At 42.4% G+C, this 19,466-nt stretch overlaps 1 protein-coding gene across 2 annotated transcripts in view; it reads left to right on the top strand.

The window, feature by feature from the left end:
• The window catches only part of LOC148524683 (inactive hydroxysteroid dehydrogenase-like protein 1), a 62,610-nt gene extending 44,547 nt beyond the window's left edge, over positions 1 to 18,063 (top strand). For both annotated transcript variants that reach the window (XM_088471899.1, XM_088471900.1), the window contains 3 exons: positions 2,880 to 3,325; positions 13,872 to 14,099; positions 17,288 to 18,063. In XM_088471899.1, the coding sequence (XP_088328025.1) occupies positions 2,880 to 3,325; positions 13,872 to 14,099; positions 17,288 to 17,392 (779 nt within the window). In that variant the 3' untranslated portion in view covers positions 17,393 to 18,063. The remainder of the gene's footprint in view (positions 1 to 2,879; positions 3,326 to 13,871; positions 14,100 to 17,287) is intronic.
• The last annotated feature ends 1,403 nt before the right edge of the window (positions 18,064 to 19,466 follow it).

A 19,466-nucleotide genomic window follows, 5' to 3' on the forward strand; every position in this document is an offset into this window, starting at 1 on the left:
TGACATGTGGGTAGCGCAATATATATTAATATACACACTTTTTATTTATTTAAGTTTATTTACTATGGATAATTATTACCATGGTTTTCTTGAATTTATTAACAGACTAATTTTTACGTAGTCACAATAAACATTTAGGATAATATATGTCTATTATATAATAAATCACTGATGTTTAATTGTGAATATAGACATAGATCGTAGTATTTATATGGATCATGATGTAATATAACTGGATAATAACCATATATAGATAAGTCGATGCTGTATATAATAAATAAGGGTAAAGCGTTTTTACGGTGGTCAAAAGCACATAATGGAGTAGTATCTTGACTGAACCATTATATTAATTAATGTCAGTTCCATTCACACTAATAGAAGTATATGATTAGAATAGGCAGTGGTATGATTGGTCAAAAGGAACACACCTTCTTTCTTTAATATTTAAGATCAACAATCATTGGCTCAAATAGAGAGCCCTTAAGGGAGATGAAAGGAAGTGCGGGATTGGCCGCACTGAACACGTGACTTCTAAACGGAGCGTGATTGGTCCTCCGGGATGAATAAAGTCTGGGGCGGTAGTGGCAATCGGCTTGCCTTGAGAAAGCATATCACAGCGAAATGCGCGTCGGCACGTTCGCTGTGTGTCCTCTATAATTCCGAAAATAATTATTTGTATTTGTTTAAATGTATGCTGCATGTGGTTTAAGCGGGTGTTGGATTTTTAACAACCCCGCGCACTGAGTATAACATATTGGTGGCTTGAGTCTATGTCAGTCAATAGCGGACAAGATTAGCAACACTGTTGCCTATAGACTTCATTGAAATCGATTAGAACCATACCACTACTTAGTATATGTAGAGGCTCAATGATACAACAATCTTTTTAAGCTACCTAGTATATGTAGAGGTTTAGCGATATAAAACCTCTTGAAGCAGCAACAGGAGTTAAAATATTGTTAATACTGACATAACATTATGCAAGAATCGTTGGGGAATCAGGATGGGATATAATCCTTGATAACAACCGGACCATGCCCATGTTAATTGATTAATAACAATTTAATAACATATTGCATATATTGTGCATTAGGTCTGGAATAATTATTGACTACCCAGCGAACTAACAAATGTTATAATACTGTCAGTATCAACTTATGCAGTGACAAACCATTGATATAGTGGAATATCAAACTGTCATCTATACACTGCTGAGAGATTGCAAGAAACCTATCTCCTTGTATTAAACACAATCTATTATCATAATAATAAGGAATAATAAAAGGGGACACACAGGGGAAGAAAACTAATTTTATTGCACATTTCTGTTTCTATTCACATAATCTGTCTCTATTTTTAAACCATTATTTTGCTGAATATCATTCCCGCTTTGGGATTAGGAACAATATATATATATATATTTTTTTAATGTATATCAAATAAAGTATATAACTTTTAAAGGTATCTAAAATATGTGCGCCGAAATATAGACAAACTATCTCTTTTCTGTTTTGTATACTTATTAAAAGGTATTCTGTACCAGTTGTCTTTTTGGCAGCACCCCCTACAATAAAAATATATATTATTATTTAATATTCAACATGGGGTTACATCATACAACCAAGAGATGTGTGCGGGTATAAACTTTCCATTAGTATCTTTTATGAAATGCTCTGCTCCTGGACTTCCCCCTCAATCTATCTGTAAAGCTGGGTACACAATATATGACCTGTGTACCCAGCAGACGGCAGATGCAATGGACGACACATCGTGCGGTCTGTACACACCACATGATTTGGTGAACGGCCGCACGATATGTTGTTCCCCCGCCACATACAAATGCCTGGGATCGTCAGTCACATATTCAGAATAAGCAGCATGTAAGGCAGATCTGATGATACGACAGACGAGCCCTCGTGAGCGTGCATAGGGCGTACACACTGCACCATTTCAACTATTTGTCGTTTTGATCCGCTGGAAAATGACAAATCATTTAAAAAATCGTCTAGTGTGTACCCAGCTTTAATAGGCCGCCGTATGTCCCTATTTGAAGTGTGTGTGGTGGGCACCAATGCTCTTTCTGGCCCAGGACACCAAAAAGTCTAGATATGACTCTGAGCGCAGATAATTACACAAGAGGCTTGAAGTATGTAAAATGCAAAGCAGATGCAAATATAATTTTTTTTTAATGACACCTCTTAAATATATAAGTGCAGGCTTCCAGCTCTCCAACTGAGTGTGAAGCATTGTTTATTTGTGTAAAATGAGCATGCTCTGCAGTGTAAAATCACTTTTTAAGCATTGTTGCAGCAGGTTTAGGAGTTCTGCATAAATGGGTGTGTCTCACCATATACGACCGGTATGCAGTCGGGAAGCCGGCGGGCCTAATCCCGACAGCTGGCCTCCCGACTGCATAATGCCGGCGAGGGTTAAATGACAGGCGTCTAAATCTAGACACCTGTCATTTTCCCGCCGCCGAGAGACCGGGCATCCCGATTGAAGCGATGCCGAGCGCGGACAGCCGCGGGGGGGAGGGTTAGGTTTAGGGTTCCCAGGGGGGACTTAGGGTTAGATACCCCCCTGGGGGACTTAGGTTTAGGCGGCAGGGAAGGGGAGGTTAGGTTTTAGGTACTTAGAGGGGGGATTAGGGTTAGGCACTGGGGGGGAAGGTTAGGGTTAGGCACCCCTAAGGGAGGGTTAGGGGGTAGAATAGGTTAGTGAATACTTACCTGGGGACGATCTGGATTTTCATCCTTGTCGGGCTGCCGCTGTTGGGATTTGAACCGCCGGGCCCCCGTACGACCAATCGCACACAAAATTGTTTAGAAACTTCACTTCTCTGTTGCAAGTCTTTACTCTAGTTCATATTTTTACCCCAGGATCCACAGACGGTATTGGTAAAGCATATGCTGAAGAGCTGGCAAGTCACGGCGTAAACATCATCCTTTTAGGCCGTAACATTGAGAAGCTCCAAAATGTGTCTAAGGCAATAACTGCAACCTATGGCGTGAAAACTCGTTACATAGTGGCTGATTTCAACAAGGGCCGTGAAGAGTTTGCTCCCATTAAGGAGGCTCTTAAAGACGTGGATGTCGGCATTTTGGTTAACAATGCTGGAGTGCTCTATGACTACCCTGCATGTCTTACTGAAGTACCAGAGGATAAAAGTTTGGAGATCATCAATGTCAACATTGCTGCAGCTGTTATGATGGTATATGTAGTTCTCCCGGGCATGGTGCAGCGCAAGAGAGGAGCCATTATCAATGTGGCCTCTGCAACGTGTTGCAAGCCCATTCCTCTAATGACCGTATATGCTGCTTCAAAGGTAAATTTTTTTTAATGTATTATTTATTCAGAGTTTGTAGACTAGGGGTATGTATGTCTAAGTGGTCAAGGGCCTAAATAAAAGTGATAGATATCTGATTCCTTAAACATGATCCAATCGAACCAGGTGGAAGTGAGCCAGTTTATCCTGCAAAGACAAAATCAGGTCCTCCACCTGCATGTAAAAGTCTATCCTAACAAATTATTCAGATATAGGAGGATTGATATAGTTCCTGTGTAGATACCCCTCATTGCCTCCGCCGCGTTGTTCAAATGCTTTCGGAGCGACTTCTTATATGTGTATATGAAGGCTGTATGTAGGAGTAGCCAGAAACTAGGTTCAGAGGGAACTGCAGAACCTACAGTAGCTTTGAAACTTGGAAGATCTGCAGCCAATAGAGTCTTAAACGGGGACAATCCAACCAAATATGAATTAGAGTGCCTATAGCTGAATCTCAGCGCCAGGTAGGAAAAATGAGAGAGACATCTTATTGTTTGATCATTGCAAAGAAATTACCACGTCACTTGCTACTATTTGTGCTGCCTCTCTTATTATACAAAAAACTAACTTCATATTTGTACCAATGCCAATTTACCTCTTTAACTTTGAATATATACGATCTTATTTACCATTGCTTTTTTGCCTAGCCTCACAACTTCAAACTACTAATACAGTCTTATTTATTACTAATTTTCTAAACCCATTAGATCTTCACATATATTTCCCTCAATAAAAAAACAAAACAATTAAACTTGTCATAGAGTATACACATTCACTAACAGTGTTCATTTTTGCTAAATCTTTAGCACTGTTGTTCTCATACAGACACAGGGCCTGATTCACACCCGGTCGCTAAGCATGCGTATGCATCAAAGTACGAATACGTGAACCAGTCACTGCGGCCGGGAATCGTGTGCTCGTAGTACACAGACTGGACGCTACTTTGAGTGACAGCGTCATTTGTGGGTGGTGACAGGGGAACGTGCTTGTGAACGGGGGAGTGGATGTGCGAACGCAGGCGTTTCTGAGCATCAAAACGGAGTTTAATGGGTGTGCATAGTTAGCAAAGTAGCATCATTGAACACGTCACTTGGTTGTTTTTTAGCCTGAACTGATCGCAGTGCTTCCGGTGGGGTAGGGGCTACCTCAAGTGCTGCATGCAGCTCCGATGGGTCTCAATGTTACAGATTAATCAGACACTTCATGGAGATGACGTGTGCTAAGAGAGAAAGGTGGGCGGCTTTATACTCCTGCGTACGCTCACTGATATCGCCCTCTAAGACATAGAGGGCATCCTTAAGCCAGACAGTGCGATCGCGGGATTTGCATACCCGACCTCTTTTGGCAGCGAGCGTTCGCAGCTTAGCGACCGGGTCTGAATCAGGCCCACTATTCCTACTTCCAAGTTTCCTTCCCCTTCTTACCTCATCCACACCATGACCATGTTTTCTTCTAATTCTCCCTTCACTCAGTGCCTACCTAATCCTTTATTCTGCCCCCTGTTCCCAAATCTATCCTGCCCCCCTAGTCTCCTCCAACTTTTCCTCCCCTTCTCTCCCATCCTCTGTCTGTCCCCTCTGCTTCCCTCCCCCTCTTCTCCTGTTACTCCACTTTTATTCTTTTCTCCCCCACAATGGTCCTAACACCTCAACACTAAACTCTGCACCCACCCTCCTCTCCCTATCACACCACAACACATCTTCATCTGCATCACACTAAACTCCCTCCTTTTCCTACAAATGCATGCCGCCTCTCTTGTCTACTGATTACTTCCTCCCATTCCTACCTCTGCAACTATCAGATTCTCCGACTCTCTACAAATCTTCAAACGGGCTCTCAAGACTAACTACTTTGAAGCCTTCCAGCTCTCATCCTAACCTGCTGCTCCATGCTTCTTCCTCACTGTCTACCCTATCTGTGTCACCCCTATCGGTATGCCCCTCCCCTTAAGAATGTAAGCTCTCACGAGCAGGGCCCTATTCCCTCATGTGCTTCTCCTACCCACATTCATACGATCATCTACTCCAAACTCCCCACAAGAGCACTTAACACTTGGTTCCTGATGCCCTGCTGCTTTTTTGAGTGTTATGATCGCTATTGCAGCTATGTTTATAAACTATGTTCTTATCCTGTATTGTTTTGTACTGTAAGTCGCTGTTTTCGTGTTTGCTCATTTTTTTTATGTACTTTGTGAGGCGCTGCGGAACCCTTGTGGCACCATATAAATAAAGGATAATAATAATATAATAATAAGGATGCTAGGACACCTTTACTACCGTGTCAACAATGTAAAACATTATTTTAAGTAAAACATAACCCTAAGATTTTTTTATATACTTTTGGTATCTATGTACTCCTTGCTCCTGTCACCTACAGTATAATGTAATATTAGCACCTTTACGATATAGTATGTTATTATATGCTATATTACTGTAGTATGTGCTATTGTATTTCAGTACAAGTTAATAATTGGAAAACAATGCTATAAAACAGGTTACTGAGAATGGCCATACAATGAGTAATGGGCATTGAAATCCAACACCAATGTAAAATAAAATGCCTTTCTTTCTGAGAGCTGTCATTAGAATCTAGATTAAAGTGTCAAATGGAAAATTGAAATAGGTGACTGTAGCCTGGGCAGTGGCTTATCTAGGGGAGGTCAAGCAGGGCACGACCCCCCCTTGTTTTCAGATCTGAGTCAGGCAGGAAAACTCGAGCCGGACTCGGATCCGAACTCAGATTGCGAAGTTCGGGTGGGTCCGGTTCTCTGAGAACAGGACCCGCTCATCTCTAATAATAATACAATATCCAATGCATAAGGAGACCAATATGTACATATATGTCCAGGGCAGTTCTTCTGCTGCTCCCCCAGACTCCCAGACTTGCTCAAATGCTCTGCAATGGAGCTCACATGTGAAATAAAAACAATCAGCTCAGGCAGGATGGCCCTACTGCCACATTTAATAGATTATCATGATCGCTGGTCTTGTGTATGTTGGAATTATGACACACAATATACTTTGTATGACACATAATAAACATATACAAAAACAGAGTTGCAGATGCACTATGTGATCATTACTGTTTACATTTAAATTTATTAAATATAATTTCAGAGGTAGTTTGCATATCAGTGGCCAATGATACGGGCCTGCCCACCAGCATCAAGGTCACCTCATTGAGCAGGTCCCTAACACTCTGGGGTTCACATCTGGGACGCAAGGCACCCCAAAATACAGACCAGCCAAAGACCTCCCCAGGGCATCACACGAAAAGAAGGGTGACAGTGAAGTGTTAAAGTACCAAGTGTGTAAAAGTAACTAATGAGTGTTAAGATAATAATAAAAGTAGAATATGTGTGAAAAAATACATAAATAATAAACAAACATGATGGTGATATACAAAGTGACTATATGTATTAAATGGTGATGCCCTGAAGAGGTCCAGCCAGGACAGCTCAGGGGGCCCCATGTCCAAACGCTCAACCCAAATAAACTGTCACTAACAAAATAATTGGACTTAAGATTATGCCTGTTGCCTGGTGCAGTCAAATTCTAGGTCCCTGCTTAAAAACATATATGAGGGGGTGGGGGGGAGGGGTGCAAATCTAGACTGGAGCAATCTAAAGCTTCAGATGTGTGTATAGATACACAATATGGAGTATAGGGAGGGGCTCTAGACTGCACACCCTACTAGTAATGAAAGGTGCCATCATGCTGAGATTTTAAAGTAACATATACAAAAACAGAGTTGCAGATGCACTATGCGATCATTACTATTTACATTTAAATTTATTAAATTGAATTTCAGAGGTAGTTTGCACTGGGTGCACTACTACAACAGGGAGCACTGCACAAGGGGAACCACTACTAGTGGCACTGTATAAGGGGCATTACTGGGGGCACTGTATATGTGGTACTACTGGGGGCACTGTGTAAGGGGCACTACTGGGGGCACTGCATAAGGGGCACTGTATAAGGGTGTATTACTGGGGGCACTGTACAAGGGTGTATTACAGGGGGCACTGTATAAGAGGCACTACTGGGGCACTGTATAAGGGGCACTACAACAGGGATGCTACTGGGGACATTGCATAAGGGGCACTACTACAGTGGGCACTGCAAGAGGGGCACTACCACTCCAGAGCATTAAGGTGCATATGGAATAGAAAGGAATGTTCCTAGAGTGACGAGAAACAGTGGTGTGTCTTGTAAACATGCCCCCAATTTTTCAATAGCCAGGACCCTTGTGGCATGTGATCACTCCCATTTTTTCACCACATGCACATATTTGAAGGGGGGGGCTCTGTTTTTTAGCTTGCCCTGGGCTCCAAATACCTTGTTACACCACTGAGCCAGGGAATAGGGTGACAATTGTATTGCATATGTTGATACATACCGCCCTTAGTAATCAATTTCAAGTACGGATAATTTTTCACTCATTAAGTGACAGTCAATGTCCGGCATCTATTGCACTGGTGATCTCGCCAGGGACCACTGTAGGGAAGTTTGCACTTCACTGCTCCCAATATGCAGCTCACAACCCTTAGTGCTGGTTTCCAGCCTGATAGATAGGTGGTAATTCACTCTAAGAGGTATATTTACTAACTTAGCAGTGATAATAACCTATTTTTGATGTGCTACAATGGGTTATCACTAGAGATGTGCACTGAACCCCGTGTTTTGATTTTGGTTCTGGATCTGGATCTCCCCTGGTTTTGGATATGGATTGGTTTTGCCAAAAGCTCACTTCCATGTTTTGTTTTGGTTTTGGATCTGGATTGATTTTGCCAAAACCTCACCTCCGTGTTTTGTTTTTCGGTTTTGGTTTTGGATCTGGATTTTTTCTTAAAAAATCATAAAAACAGCTAAAATCACATAAAATGGGCCTTTTTTTGTTCCTACAGTATTATTAACCTCAATAACATTTATTTTCACTTGTTTCCAGTCAATTTTGACCACTTCACAGCTCACAATATTGATTTTTTCATCTAGTTAAAGGGCCAAAAGGTTGTATCCAGCTAGCTGGCTCAAAACTGACTGATCAATAGAGTTGAGGACTGTGCAAAGATGATGTTTGGGGTACCCCTTGAGGATTGAAGAATTGATAGTTGATAGTTGGCACAGCCACTGACTGAAGTAAGGAGTTGATACTTGATAATTGGTGCAGCCCCTGGCTGAAGAATTGATAATTGGTGCAGCCCCTGGCTGAAGAATTGATAATTGGTGCAGCCCCTGACTGAAGAATTGATAATTGGTGCAGCCTCTGGGTGAATTAATAATTGGTGCAGCCTCTGGGTGAATTAATAATTGGTGCAGCCCCTGGCTGGCTGAAGAATTGATGATTGGTGCAGCCCCTGGCTGGCTGAAGAATTGATAATTGGTGGTGCAGCCCCTGGCTGAAGAATTTTTAATTGGTGCAGGCACTGGCTGAAGAATTGATAATTGGTGCAGCCCCTGGCTGAATTGATCGTTAGTGCAGGCCCTGGCTGACTGAAGGATTGATAATTGGTGGTGGAGCCAGGAGCGCCGAGAGGGGGGGGTGGACTGAGTACAAATTACCCTGGCTTGGTGGGGGGGTCTGGCATGATTAGTTTGTTTGGACCCCCACAAAATAATCTGCCAATGCGCAGTGGACATTGGTGGCAATGATCCCATACACAAACTGGCTTTACAATAAATTAGATGTCGTCATCATCATCCCCATTTGTTGGTGCATCCTCCTCTTCTTCACACAATATGAATTTGTCCCCGATGGAATCCACCATTACAGAGTCAGACGCTAATGTCTTTTTTTGGACTTAAGTGCTGGTAAAGGTCTTCCTCGTGGAATTTGTAATTCATTTTGATGAATATCATCTTTTCCACATTTTGGGGAAGTAACCTCCTACGATGATCACTGACAAGGTTCCCGGCTGAGCTGAAAACTCTTTCAGAGTACACACTGGAGGGTGGTCAACTTAAGTACAGCAAAGCCAGTTTGTTTAAGGGACTCCAAATTGCCTCTTTTTCCTGCCAGTAGTGAACGGACTGTCTGACATGCCTATGTGGATGCTATCCCTAAAATTGTCATCCATCATTCTCTGAATGGTGACCGTATCAGACAAAGTCATGGTAGACATGTCGCTTAATGTAGGCAGTTCTTTCAGACCCAACCAGATGTCATTACATTTTGCTGACTGATCTGCGTCACCACCAGCAGTGGGTCTCTTAGGTAAGTGTATTTTTTTCCTGGCAACTGTAGAAACTGAAGGAAGAGATGTTACCATGTCACGTTCCGCTTGAGCTGACAATTTTTCACCGCCAGCTCTTTGCATCTTTTCAGATTTATGTCCATCGGAAAGAAAGACACAAGGTATGACTTAAGCCTAGGATCAAGTATGGTCGCCAAAATATAGTGATCTGATTTCAAGAGATTGATGACCCTTGGATCCTGTCAAAGCGAATGAAGGGCTTGATCTACAAGTCCCACATACTTAACGGAATCACTCCATTTCAGCTCCTCCTTCAGTTTCTCCAGCTGCTTTTGCAAAAGTCTGATTAGGGGAATGACCTGACTCAAGCTGGCAGTGTCTGAACTAACTTCACGTGTGGCAAGTTCAAAGGGTTTGAGAACCTTGCACAACATGGAAATTATTCTCCACTGCGCTTGACTAAGGTGCATTCCCGCTCCTCTCCCTATGTCATAGGCCGTAGTGTAGTATTGGATGGCCTTTTTCTGCTCCTCCATCCGCTGAAGCATATAGAGGCTAGAATTCCACCTAGTTACTACCTCTTGCTTCAGCTGAAGGCAGGGAAAATTCAACAGTTCTAGCTGGTACTGCAATCTTAGACATGCAGTTGCTGAATGTCGAAAATGTAAAGAAATCTTTCGGGCCACCGAGATCATCTCATGCACGCCCCTGTCATTTTAAAAAAAATGTTGCACCACCAGATTAATTGTGTGAGCAAAACATGGGATGTGATCGAATTTGCCCACATGTAATGCTCGCACAATATTGCTGGCATTGTCAGAAATCACAAATCCTGAGGAGAGTCCAAGTGGGGTAAGCCATTTTGCAATGATTTCCCTGAATTTATCTAAGAGGTTCTCAGCGGTATGCCTCTTAGTGGAACCGGTGATACACAGAGTAGCCTGCCTCTGTATGAGTTGGTGTTTGTTAGCTGCTGCTGCTTGCACTGTTGGAGGCAATACACCTACCCAGCGGGCTGTCACAGTCATGTAATCTTTAGTTTGCCCTACCCCACTTGTCCACATATCTGTGGTTAAGTGGACAGTGGGCACAATGGCAATTCGAAGGACATTAATAAGTTGTTTTTTTTTTTAATGCCCTTGTACAGATTGAGAATTGCTATTCTAGAGAAGTGGAATCTATAAGGCACATTGTAGTGGGGACACAGGACCTCCATTAACTGGGTAAAACCCATAGCATTAATGGCGGACACTGGTCACACATCTAATACCAGTATAGCTGTTATGGCATCAGTACAGCAGCCCTGCGCAGCTACACTGATGACAGTGACAGCCAGGTGTGGCTGACACACACACAAAAAAATTGTTGGTTTTATTTTTTGGGCAGCAGCCCTTGACAGCCAGCAGCACAGCACCCCTGCGCACCTACGCTGATGGCAGGTGTGGCTAACACGCCACACAAAAAAAATAGTTTTTTTGTTTGTTTTTTAACACTGGGGTGAACCCATGAAAAGAGGCAGCAGCCCCCTTAACAGACAGCAGCACAGCACCCCTGCACTGATGACAATTGTGGCTAACACTAATTTTTTTTATTTTTTTCACACTGGGGGTGGGTGAAGAGCACCCCTGAAGGATGGAGCACCCCCTGGACACAGCACTACAGCCATCCCCTATATCGACAACAGTAGACAGCCAGCCCCTATATGAACAACAGTAGCCAACCAGCCCCTATATGGCAGCTACACTGATGACAGTGACATCCAGGTGTGGCTGACATGCACCCAAACAAAAATTGTTGGTTTTATTTTTTGGGCAGCAGCCTTTGACAGACAGCAGCACAGCACCCCTGCACAGCTATGTCGATGACAGTGACAGCCAAGTGTGGCTGACACACACACAAAAAAAACTGTTGGTTTTATTTTTTGGGTAGCAGCCCTTGACGGACAGCTGCACAGCACCCCTGCACAGCTATGCCGGTGACAGGTGTGGCTAACGCACACAAAAAAAATAGTTGGTTTTATTTTTTGGGCAGCAGCCTTTGACAGACAGCAGCACAGCACCCCTGGGCAGCTACACTAATGACAGTGACAGCCAGGTGTGGCTGACACACACACAAAAAAAAATTGTTGGTTTTATTTTTTGGGCAGCAGCCCTTGACGGACAGCTGCACAGCTATGCCGATGACAGTTGTGGCTAACGCACACAAAAAAAATAGTTGGTTTTATTTTTGGGGCAGCAGCCCTTGACAGACAGCAGCACAGCACCCCTGCGCAGCTACGCTGATGACAGTGACAGCCAGGTGTGGCTGGCACGCACACAAAAAAATTGTGTTTTTTTAATTTTTGGGCCAGCAGCCCCTTGACAGACAGCAGCACAGCACCACTGCGCACCTACGCCGATGACAGGTGTGGCTAACACGTCACACAAAATGTTTTTGTTTGTTTTTTAACACTGGGGTGAACCCCGGAAAAGAGGCAGCAGCCCCCTTAACAGACAGCAGCACAGCACCCCTGCTCTGATGACAAGTGTGGCTAACACTCATTTTTTTTTTCTCACACTGGGGGTGGGTGAAGAGCACCCCTGAAGGACAGAGCACCCCCTGGACAACACCGCACAACAGCCATCCCCTATATGGACAACAGTAGCCAGCCAGCCCCTATATGGACAACAGTAGCCAGCCAGCCCCTATATGGACAACAGTAGCCAGCCAGCCCCTATGGTCAGTGTCAGCAACAGATCCCAGCTCTCTCCCTGTGCATGCTCCCCAGCCGGAATGAAAAATGGCTGCGATTGCGGGACCTTTTATAGAATCCAAAATCCACGAGAATCTGACATGGGATGATGAAGTTTTGCCTCGTTTTCACATCCGAGTCTGGCGGGAAAACTCGAGTCGACTCGGATCTGCCTCTGATCCCCGTAGTTCGGGTGGGTTCGGTTCTAAGGGAACCGAACCTACTCATCTCTAGTTATCACTGTTTTAATCAATTTACTAAATTGGTTAGTATAGTTGTATATGAAAACAAAATTACATAAAAAAAATAAATAATTAAAAACCATCAGAAAAAGTCACAAAGAACAAGTGAGGTGACCAGTTCTTTACCTACTGAAAAAACAACTGTAGATAATTGCATAAACAAGAAAAGTACCACTGACATTACATCTACTGTGTCTCTACTAACTATACATCTACTTTGTGTCTCTACTAACAGTACATCTACTCTGTGTCTCCACTGACAGTAAATCTACTCTGTGTCTCCACTGACAGCACATCTACTCTGTGTCTCCACTGACATTACGTCTACCGTGTCTCCACTGACATTACGTCTACCGTGTCTCCACTGACAGTACGTCTACCGTGTCTCCACTGACAGTACTTCTACCGTGTCTCCACTGACAGTACTTCTACCGTGTCCCCACTGACAGTACATCTACCGTGTCCCCACTGACAGTACATCTACCGTGTCCCCACTGACAGTACATCTACCGTGTCTCCACTGACAGTACATCTACCGTGTCTCCACTGACAGCACATCTACCGTGTCTCCACTGACAGCACATCTACCGTGTCTCCACTGACAGCACATCTACCGTGTCTCCACTGACAGTACATCTACCGTGTCTCCACTGACAGTACATCTACCGTGTCTCCACTGACATTACATCTACCGTGTCTCCACTGACATTACATCTACCGTGTCTCCACTGACATTACATCTACCTTGTCTCCACTGACAGTACATCTACTGTGTCCCCACTGACAGTACATCTACCGTGTCCCCACTGACAGTACATCTACCGTGTCTCAATTGACAGTACATCTACCATGTCTCCACTGACAGTACATCTATCGTGTCTAACAGTACATTTACCGTGTCTAACACTGCACCAATATTCAGTGGCCTATATTGTACCAGAAGGCAAAACCACCAAATTAAAGAAGTAGTCAGTCCCTTTCCTTGTCCCAAGCACAAGTATCCCATAGTAGCCAAGTCCCATATTGTATCATAGTCAGTGCCACATAGACCTTTGGAGGTTTTTTTGCAGATAATAGCAAATTGCATGCTCCAAGTCTTTTGCTATGATGTACTGTAAGCTTCTCCCACACATTTATATAAACTCCAGATCAGGCTGAATCGATACTGATTTTACACTTACTATAGAAGTCAGCAATACCTGACCCAACCAGTAAGGGGCAGACTGGATATGAGCAGTCCACTATATGTACGTTGAGAAAGTTGAGATTTATTTATTTTAAATCAATAAAAACAAGCAAAATGCAACAGAAACACAATATACTGTATGCAAGCATCCAACAGATTCAGTAATGTAATTACATCCTCTTCTTTTTTTACAGTCTTTTCTGGATCGTTTCACTAGAGCGTTACAGTATGAATATTCCTCCAAAGGGATATTTATACAGAGCTTGACTCCTTTTTTTGTGGTCACAAAAATGGTGGAATATGCTGATGTCTTCACAAAAAAGTCCTTGTTGGTTCCACTTGCTAAAGAGTATGCACATAGTGCAGTGCGAACCATAGGGAGATCGCTGAGGACTACTGGACACTGGTCTCACGCCATCCAGGTAAGCACTGCAAATGGGAAAGAACAAAATGATGGAAATATGAGATGTCAGAGGAACCTAAGAAGCAGGTTATAACCAAATGCCCAGAGGTGGAAACCAGACGAAAACAATAAACACACAATAAGATGGGGGGAATCCTCCAGTGATTTTAGATTCCCCACTATTTCCAGGTTTTTTTGGGGACCCACATGTCAGGAAGTCCCTGTTACACTAATATGTAGTCTGAGTACCGGCACCTGTTGTCTGAGTACCGGCACCTGTTGTCTGAGTACCGGCACCTGTTGTCTGAGTACCGGCACCTGTTGTCTGAGTGCCGGCACCTGTTGTCTGTGTACCGGCACCTGTTGTCTGAGTGCCGGCACCTGTTGTCTGAGTACCGGCACATGTTGTCTGAGTACCGGGACCTGTTGTCTGAGTACCGGCATCTGTTGTCTGACTGCCGGCACCTGTTGTCTGAGTACCGACACCTGTTGTCTGAAACAAATCACTGAAGGGAACTATTATACAGTAAATAAACACAAATAATTTTATCTAATGTGAAGAAACAAAATGCACTGGATAAAAATTCTAAAAGGTTTGTGTGCAGATGCCTTTATGTCTAATTGTGTTTCAATTACATACTTAGGGGTCAATTCTATTCCATGCAAAGGGTGTGAGTTGCTGTTGCAATGGCACCACACCTTGCACCTTCGCGTCCCACTCTGAGCCCGAATCCGCAGAATTTTTGCCCGGAGCCCTATGAGGCTGCGAGCACTTTTATGCAAATCCAGGCTGTCGTCAAACGTGTCCGTCGTCGTGATGACTCACACCCGCGAGTACATCGCATACAATTAGTTTGACCCCTTAATGTCCTAAGTCTACACTTCTCAGTCCCTGTCAGCCCTCATTCAGCTTGTCCATGTATAAAAACGCAAGCTTTGATATGTGAACCTATACAGATATGTACGTACACATTTATTAGGCAGTACACAAATACGCATCTTACACAGCAAAACAAAATATTGTCAACCTTAAATGAGCCCCAAAGTAACTAAAACACTATAGTTGGTTACATGAAAAAAAAAATTTGAGGATACTATTATGTGAGAGATGGAGCTAGAAGTATGAATAAGATATATCAGCCTGTTACCTGATTCTTTCTCATATGCCTCAAAAGACAGTCACTGCTCCTGTAATACAGTCACTGCTCCCGTAATACAGTCACTGCTCCCGTAATACAGTAACTGCTCCCGTAATACAGTCACTGCTCCCGTAATACAGTCACTGCTCCCGTAATACAGTCACTGCTCCCGTAATACAGTCACTGCTCCCGTAAACAGTCACTGCTCCCGTAATACAGTCACTGCTCCCGTTATACAGTCACTGCTCCCGTAATACAGTCACTGCTCCCGTAATACAGTCACTGCTCCCGTAATACAGTCACTGCTCCCGTAATACAGTCACTGCTCCCGTAATACAGTCACTGCCTGGTATTCTAGTTGCAGGTAGAGACACAGGGTTATTCCAGTATCCATGGCTATATCAATAACCAAAGTAGATTGTTGTATTATATAAGAGAAAATGCATCTTAAAGCAGAAAGTATATGGAGAGGAGGGGAAGGGGGGTATTTTTATAATTTTTTTTCAAATACATTTTATTGACTTTTTTCAAAATAATATCAAGTAAATGACACGGTACAACCAAAGACAATTACAATGCTAGACCCATAGTCAACAAGGTAAAAAATATACACGGTAATAATACAAAAGAATAAAAGTATTGACCTATAATCTGACCTTGTGTACAAATTGAATTGGTTGTAGTAGTAGGTAAAATGAGCTTTATAAAGCTGGTAGGCATTTGAATCTGACTATAGTTAGTGGAAAAAGTAGGAGAACAGAACAAAAATTATACCTTCTATATCATTAAGATGCGGAAATACATCTAAGTAAGTACCAATCAGTGTTCTCAAATAGTTTGATTATATGATCTTGAACAGATTTTTCTAATATATTAAAGTAAGTTTCCCATTTCTTATAAAAATCTTTCCACTCCTTTATTAATATCTGGTTGAACGTCTATCATAATATAATAATTGCAGCATCTTTTGTTTGACTTCCATAAGTGAGAGGGAGGATCTACTGGTCCAGTGTATAAGAATTACTTCCTTTGCTCCCGTGACCAGACTAACAAACAAAGGAAGTTTTGATGTCTTATGCGGTCCCAAGTCCCAAAGTTTAAAATTGTCACATAAACAGGTTAATGGGTTAGGTGCTAAATGAAGTGAGCACAACCTATTAATGAATTGAAGTACTTTGTTCCAACATCTCCATATCTTACCACATTCCCATATACAATAGCTAAAAGTAGCATCAACCATGTGACATTTGGGACAAATACCTGATTCTGACTCAACCATATGTCTACGCTGTGCCAGGGAAATATATGCCCTATGAATTCTACGTATATGTACATCTTGTATATAAGAGGATTGTAGCTTCCTCAGTGTGGAATCATCAGGGACAATTCAATTAGCCGCGAGGGGCGCAAATCGCATGTGTTATGCTGTTGCCACGGTGTTCACACGCCGCCAACAGCGCCTCATTTTGTACCCCTTGCGGCTCTTGTTTATGCTGAATTTGCTCAAATTTGTGTGTAGCCCTGTGGGGCTGTGAACAGTTTTGAGCGAATTCAGGCTGCCTCCAAGCGCGTCCGTTCTTGCTATGACTCACACCCGCGAGTGCACCGCGTATAATTGGATTGAGCCCAAAGTGCGCAATAAGATCTGAAAGAGAAGATATTATCATTTTATCTATCTTCTATGTATTAAGTAATGTTACCCATTGAACAGCAGATAAATTATTAACTAGATATGAATATAGCATATTAACTCTGTATGGAACATATTTAATAACCTTAAGATGGAGTGAAGAGAAGTAGAATCTGTCCTCATCTGGCACTAAAGGAAAAGAAGACATGTAATGTCTAGTTTGTAAAAATGGTGCCTTGGTAATTGGTATTTGTGCTGCAAATTAGTGAAAGACAATAGGGAGCTGGGAAGGGGGTATTTAATTTAATAAAATTGAGTTTGTTCCTTAGGAAAAGAACTGTGGTAAAGAAATGCTTTAAGACAAATTATATATATATATATATATATATAAAAAAAAAACAGCATCACATATAACTAAGGAACATTCTCTACCTGCAGCTGTCTATAGGATACTGGATGCCAGAATGTCTTTGGATGTCTCTGTGGAATTACTGTGGTGACAACTTTAGAACCAAGTTCTTAGCCAGAAAAAAAAACCATTGAGAAAAGAAGAACTTCTTTCCAGCACCTTTGTAATCCACCCATTACATACTATTATACATATCATCAGGGTCGGACTGGCCCACAGGGGTACAGGGGAAATCCCCGGTGGGCCCTACTGCCTGAGGGCCCCACCCCCTCCTCTAGGGGTGAAGCAGGGTCAGATGAACTTGGGTGCTTGATTTGTTTCTATGGAAACTAGATTAAGACTAGCCATCCTGCCTACCAAAGTGGGTGGTGCTGACACACCCCAGTCTCCTCTTTTATAAAGGGGCCCTGTTCTTGCATTTAATCTCTAATGGTTGGCCAGGTCCTTCTGTTGTGGCTAGCCACACCCTCTTTGGTGGCTGGCCACACCCCTTAAGCTTGGGCCCCTACCATTGTATTTCCTGGTGGGCCCTTCATGTCCCAGTCCGACACTGCATATCATATATCTATCAATTTCTACCATTTACTGAGAAAGATTTATGAATACACAAAACATTTACTTGTTCTGTTGTATACTGCAGGGCACATACTGTATACTGGTAACTATATATTATAAGAATATTACAAGCTAATGGGGTATTCTGTGTTACATACTGTTTTTAAGTACACCTCACGGACATTAATGGGACATAAAACATAACTGACTTTTTATACACTATTATTCTTCATCTACACTGTGCTAATCATTGTGAAATAAAAATATTGAAATAATAACTATTGTATGATGGTATTATTTACAGAATAACTAATAATGGTGCTATATAAATGTCATGATTTTGATCAAACTATTTGTTCTTACTGTATATATACAACTTGTTTCCATGTCCACTTTATTCAATTGTCAGCTAGTTATTTATATATGTCCTGTGATGCAGTGCTTTGTTCTAGGGGGACTTAAGGCCCCCATACATCTGCAGGTCGTTTCCCAGATTTCCCAATCCAACCGGAACTGCTATACTGCCAGTTGGAAATGCCGTTCAGCGGCCATCGATAATCGCCGATCCGTCGGGGAAATCTGTGAAATATTTAAAAATTCCTGAGTTTTTTGATCCCGATCAAATTTTGGTTGGGATTGACAAATCGGGGAAATCCAATATGTTGGATTTCACGATGCCCTGACCCTGGCATCTGGGTAACGGACAATTGCACCAATACATTGCAGATGTATGGGGGCCTTTAGATAAATAGCAGCTGTGCAGTGTGTCTTCTCATCCTGCCCCTGGAAGAACACAGTAACAGAGTCACTGGTTCCAGCACTAGAACTGGTAACCATTAGACATGGTTAGACAGCACCGAGTCTCACTATTTAGATATCTACTCACAGACAGTTTAACAGCTGACCATGGACCATGGCTGCTATAAATTGCATCTGTGGTTTGATGGTATTTGTCTTACTGATTGCTTCATCAAAATGTTGACATCTAGGTGTATATACCAGTTACATGACTATTTACATAATTGTACAGTATAAATATATTTTAAATGGCTTTTGGGGGAGATGTATCAAGCCTTGGAGAGAGATAAAGTGGAGAAGTTGGCCAAATCAACCAATCAGCTTTAACTTTCATTTATCTAGCACAGCCTATGAAATGACAGTTATGGTGCGTACACACGGTATGACTTTCATGAATGATATGAACGATAACGATATCATTCATAACGTTATCGTTCACTTTTTTGCAGTAAAAAACCTGACAACGACCAACGATGCTCGTTCCCGCCTGGACGATAAAGATATCTTTCATTGTCCGTACATGCAGTCCAACTTGGACGATATCGTCAACTTTGCCTGTTCAGAGATGTGGCAGGATGACTTCACTGAAAGATATCTTTCAAGTCGGTGATACAGATTGTACCGTGTGTATGCACCATTAGGTGCTGATAGGTGACTTTGGGCAACTTATCTACTTTTTCTCTCTCAAAGGCTTGATACATCTCCCCTTTTGTGAGAGTTAATTAAATGTTAAGGGTTAAATAAATACATGTCTCTTTGATAAGGGTAGAATAGTAATGCTGCATACACACGGGACGATCTTCCTGAACAATGTGAATGATAAATCGTTCATATTGTTCATTTTTATGCAGTGAA

Source organism: Taudactylus pleione, unplaced genomic scaffold (genome assembly GCF_031769625.1).
Source record: "Taudactylus pleione unplaced genomic scaffold, aTauple2 ptg000117l, whole genome shotgun sequence".
Taxonomy (NCBI): domain Eukaryota; kingdom Metazoa; phylum Chordata; class Amphibia; order Anura; family Myobatrachidae; genus Taudactylus; species Taudactylus pleione.